Source organism: Antechinus flavipes, chromosome 1, assembly GCF_016432865.1.
Source record: "Antechinus flavipes isolate AdamAnt ecotype Samford, QLD, Australia chromosome 1, AdamAnt_v2, whole genome shotgun sequence".
NCBI classification, from domain to species: Eukaryota; Metazoa; Chordata; class Mammalia; order Dasyuromorphia; family Dasyuridae; genus Antechinus; species Antechinus flavipes.
In genome coordinates, this window is record NC_067398.1 from 328,332,783 (window position 1) to 328,337,798 (window position 5,016).

The 5,016-nt window shown below is 32.9% G+C and overlaps 1 protein-coding gene across 1 annotated transcript; it reads right to left on the minus strand.

Annotated features, from left to right (window-relative positions):
* Positions 1–426: 426 nt before the first annotated feature.
* Positions 427–1,368, minus strand: LOC127557351 (olfactory receptor 13D1-like). The gene has a single exon (XM_051990720.1). It carries the CDS (start codon positions 1,366–1,368, stop codon positions 427–429), a length of 942 nt encoding a protein of 313 aa, XP_051846680.1.
* Positions 1,369–5,016: the final 3,648 nt, after the last annotated feature.

Sequence of the window (5,016 nt, forward strand, 5' to 3'; positions counted from 1 at the left end):
TTTCTCTCATATTAGCTAATCTGATAGGAATAAGATCTCAGAATTTTTTTTTAATTTCCTTAATCAATAGTGATTTATAGCTTTTTATTTGACTATAGATAAGCTTCAGTAGTTTAGCAACAGTTTCTAATAATTCTTCTGAATTTGACATTCTGAAATTTCATTTTTCATCAGTTCATGTCATTAACTTGAATGTATGTAACATATTTTAATGAAAGACACCATAAACCCCAGGCTTCAGAGTAACAAAGTTGCCAAGGCAGTAGAGAAGTAGAATGAGGTGAGAGATACTGTACTTCAGATATTTGTTATCTGTATGCAGAAAAGTACTTTTTTGTCATATTCACACATGAAGAGCTGAGCTATGATTGAATACCTAGAAATAAGTCCCCTGTACATAAAAACAAACTAAAAGCCTCAGACTTTTCATATCTTTCTGAAGAATAAATTTCTGAATAGAATTTTCTCCATAGCCCCTTTTACATCCTTATTCCTTAAACTATAGATGATGGGATTAAGCATTGGGGTAACCACTCCATAGGACAGGGCCATTATCTCATCAGAAGTCTTTGATTCCTTGGACTTAGGCTTCATGTACATGAAAAGAGCTGACCCATAGAACAAGATCACCACAGTCAGATGGGCTGAGCAGGTGGAAAAGGCTTTTTTCCTCCCCTCTCTAGAATTGATCCTTAGAATGGTGGAGAGGATAAAAACATATGAGAAGAAAATGAGCAAAAGAGGAGTGATTAAGAAAACAATACTTGCAATTGTCATGATAAACACATTGAGAGAAATGTCTATACAAATAAGTTTAAGAAGGGCCAGGATTTCACAACTAATGTGTTCAATGATATTCCCACAGAATGGCATTATCATAGCCAGTATAGTTTGTGCCAGGGAATTCAGACATCCTATAATCCAAGTCCAGGCAGCCATTTGCACACAGAGTTTCTTATTCATAATAATTGTATATCTTAGGGGATTGCAGATGGCGACATATCTATCATAGGCCATCACTGCCAAAAGAAGACACTCTGTGGACCCCAATCCAAGGGACATAAACATCTGAAGTGCACACCTAGTGAAGGAAATGGATTTTTTCTCAGACATGAAATTAACTAGAATTTGGGGAACAGAGGCAGATGTGTAGCAGATATCCAGAAAGGAGAGGTTCCCAAGGAAAAAGTACATAGGAGTATGAAGGTTGGGATCTAGGATGCTAATGATAATAAGAATGCTGTTTCCCAAAAGGATCACCAAGTACATCACTAGGCAGATCACATAAAGAAGCATCTGGAGATGAGGGTACTGAGAAAGTCCAATCAAGAGGAACTCAGTCACAACTGTGTAATTCCCTTTGTCCATCTTATTTCATCGGTGTCACCTATGGGAGTGATGGAAGAACACTGATCATAGCAATTCAATTGAACAGTAATAGTGATTTCTATTTTATTGTATATATTACTTTTTATGTTGGTTAATAATTTTATTTTGTTTCCATTTCTGGGTACAGAAGTTCAAATATGAATAAATGGGAACATTTGAACTTAAATAAAAACCTGATATTAATCATTATATATGTATAATACATTTATCAGTTTTAATTTCTAATATGGCAAATATTGAGATGTTATTCACATAAACAAAAGCTCCTTGATTTCCTCATTATTTTTAAGAGCTTAAAAGGATCCAAAAAAAGTAAAATAAATGTCAGCTCTTACTGCTGTTATTTGTTCAATTTTTTTAGCAAGATCAATATCGAACTTCTTGCAATAGCAGTTGTAGACCATCAAATTAAGAGAGAAAGAACCATTAGAAGGTCAACAGCGTGGCCTAAGCAAACAAGAGGTGATTAAAATTTCTTGCTGAAGGTTATTAAATACAATAAAACTTTTAAAAAATCTAATCCTATACACCTTCCCATGACCTGTCCTTTGGACATACATTTAATATATTAATGAAAAGAATTAAAAATAGTTCTTAATGATATGATATCAATTTAGAAAATTATTTTCATTAACATGTTTAAAATCCTTGTGGGAGGGGGAGCTAATATGGTGAAAAGTAGACAGGTCTTTGTCTGAAATCTTCTTGGCATCTTTCAGATCAACACCAGATTAAGCTTTTGAACTCGTTTTGGAGTGACAGAACCCACAAATATTTAGAGTGCAACAAATTTATAGCAGAAGATATTTTGGAAGAATGTCAAAATAGATCTGTTTCAATCAGGCAGGAGGGGAATGAAGGAATTATGAGGGGAAGGCAGCTGAGCACAGGACCAGCACAGGGGAACAAGGCAGTGTATTGTCCATCTGGGGAATCTACTAGGAAGCTCTTAGTAAAAATAGAGCTGCCTTGGCTACTCAATCCCTGGTTCAAAAGTCAGTGGAACAGCAGATTAGGTGTGAAACAACAAACACAAATATAAAAAACAATTAGTGAGCTTCTGAATCCCAGAATAATGTGAGATTTGACCATGCCTACCCAGCATAGGATGAAAGTCAGCAGCACAGGCTCAGGTAAAGCCACTGTTACCTATACAGAAAGCTTGGGACAATCTCCCCATTTTCCTAAGAGCAGACCTTAACCTTTAAAAAAGTAAGCAAAAAGCAAAAAAGAATTGATAATAGATAGCTTTTATGAAAACAGAGAAGAATAGACCTCAAACACTAAGGATACTAAAAATAATCATCTCCAGATCAAGTCCCAAAGGATCATATGAGTTGGTTCCCCATCTCACAAAGCTATCTTGGAAGAATTTAAAAAGTATTTTAAAATAAAGTTAGAAGAAAAAAGAGGAAAGGAATGAAAACTTTGTAAGAGAGTTTGAAAAAGGAAACAAATTATTTGAAGAAAACTTTAAAAAAACAGATACAGTGAAATAGAAAAACTATATAACTTCTTACAAAATAAATTTGAAAAAGAAGTCAACTCATTGAAAAACATAATTTGTGAAATGGAAAAGAAATCCAATTAACAAAAAAACTCATTTATAAGTTAAATTTGCTAAATGCAAAAGGAAATACAAAAGCTAACTAAAGAAAATAATTCGCTAAAAATTAAAACTGAACAAATGGAATTGAATGATTCAATGGGACATCAAGAAACAATCAAACAAAACCCCCAAAATAGAAGAAAATGTAGAATACTTCATTGGAAAAAGCAGTTGACATGGAAAATAGATCCAGGAAGAAGAATGATGAAAAAAGGAGCCTAAACCTTTTAGGAAATCATCAAGGAAAACTGTCTTAATGTTCTAGAATAAGAGGGTAAAAGAGCTATTGAAAGAATTCACCAATCATCTCCTGTAAGAACTCCCAAAATAAAAACTCCAAGGAATATAGTAACTAAATTTCAGAATTATCAGATCAAGGAGAATATATTGCAGGCAGTTGGAAAGAAATAATTCAAATATTGAGGAGCCACAATCAGGATTATCGCAGTTCTATCATCTTCACTTTAAAGAATTTAAAGGTCTGGAATGGGATATTCTGAAAGGAAAAGATTGTGACCTAGAATCAATTCTCTAGCAAAATTAAGGACTATCTTTCAGGAGAAAAGATGAACTTTCAATGAAACACGTGAATTTCATTTTTTTAAATGAAAAAACTAGAGATGAAGAGAAAATTTGATATTCAAATACAGAACTCAAGAGAAGTATAAAAGGTAAAAAGTAAAAAAAAATAACTGTTTCTTTTAAAAAGTTTACATTTCTCTATGGGAAGATGATATGTTTAACTCTTGAGAACTGTATCTATGTTATGGGATACCTAGAAGGTATAGGTAAAATTTGATATTATTTTGATTATATAAAAACAAACTAGAGGTGGAAAAGGGATTGTATGTAAGAAGAGAAAATTAGAATTAAAATGGGATACATTTCATCTCATGAAGAGGTTAAAAAAAAAAAACCTGTTACAATTGAGGGGGAAAAGGGAGGAAGATGAGCATTGTGAGTCTTACTCTCATCAGATTTGACTCAAAGAGAGAATATGACATATCTAGCTTCACAGAAAAACTTCTTATAGACCAGTAGGAGGGAAAAGGGGAAAGGAAAGGGGAAGGCTAAAGGAAGGGAGAACAGGGGAGAACTGTTTGAGGGAGGTGGTGGTCAGAAGCAAAATACTAGGGAAGAGGAAAGGGAGGAAAGGAAAGAGAAAAGGGAAAATAAAATGACAGAAAATACTGAGTTAGCAATTTTAACTGTGAATATGAATGGGATGGACCCTCCCATAAAACAGAAGTGGATAGCAAAGTGGATTAAAAGCCAGAATCCTACAATTTGTTGTTTGCAAGAAACACATTCCAAGCAGAATGATACATACAGAGTAAAGTAAAAGGCTGGAATAGAATCTATTATGCTTCAGCTGAAGTAAAAACAACAACAATAATAACAACAACAACAACGACAAAACAGATGAGTAGTGATCCTGATCTCAGATCAAGCAAAAGCAAAAATAGATCCAATTAAAAGAGATAAGGAAGAAAATTACATCTTGATAAAGAATATCATAAATAATTAAGCAGTATCAATGCTAAATATATATATATATATATATATATATATATATATATATATATATACCAAGTGGCATAGCATCCAAATTTCTAGCAAGTTAAGAGAACTTCAAGAAGTATTAGACAGCAAAACTATACTAGTGGGTTACTTCAATTTTGCTCTCTGAGAAGAAGATAAATCAAACAAGAAAGAAGTTAAGGAGGTAAATAGAATTTTAGAAAAATTAGGTATGATAGACTTTTGGAGAAAATTGGATGGAGACAGAAAGGAATATACATTTTTCTTGGCATTCATGAAACTTAATTCATGAAACAAAAATTGACCATGTATTAGGGCATAAAAACTTCAAAATTAAATGCAGAAAGACAGAAATGATAAAAAAAATGCATTTTTTTTCAGATCATGATGCAATAAAAAGACCAGGGGAAAATAGAATAAAAATTAATTGGAAACCAAATAATCTAATCCTAAAGAATGAGTGGGTGATACAACAA

Coding starts and splice junctions, on each gene's coding strand:
- LOC127557351 (XM_051990720.1), bottom strand. CDS start 1,368: ATGGACAAAGGGAATTACACAGTTGTGACTGAGTTCCTCTTGATTGGA.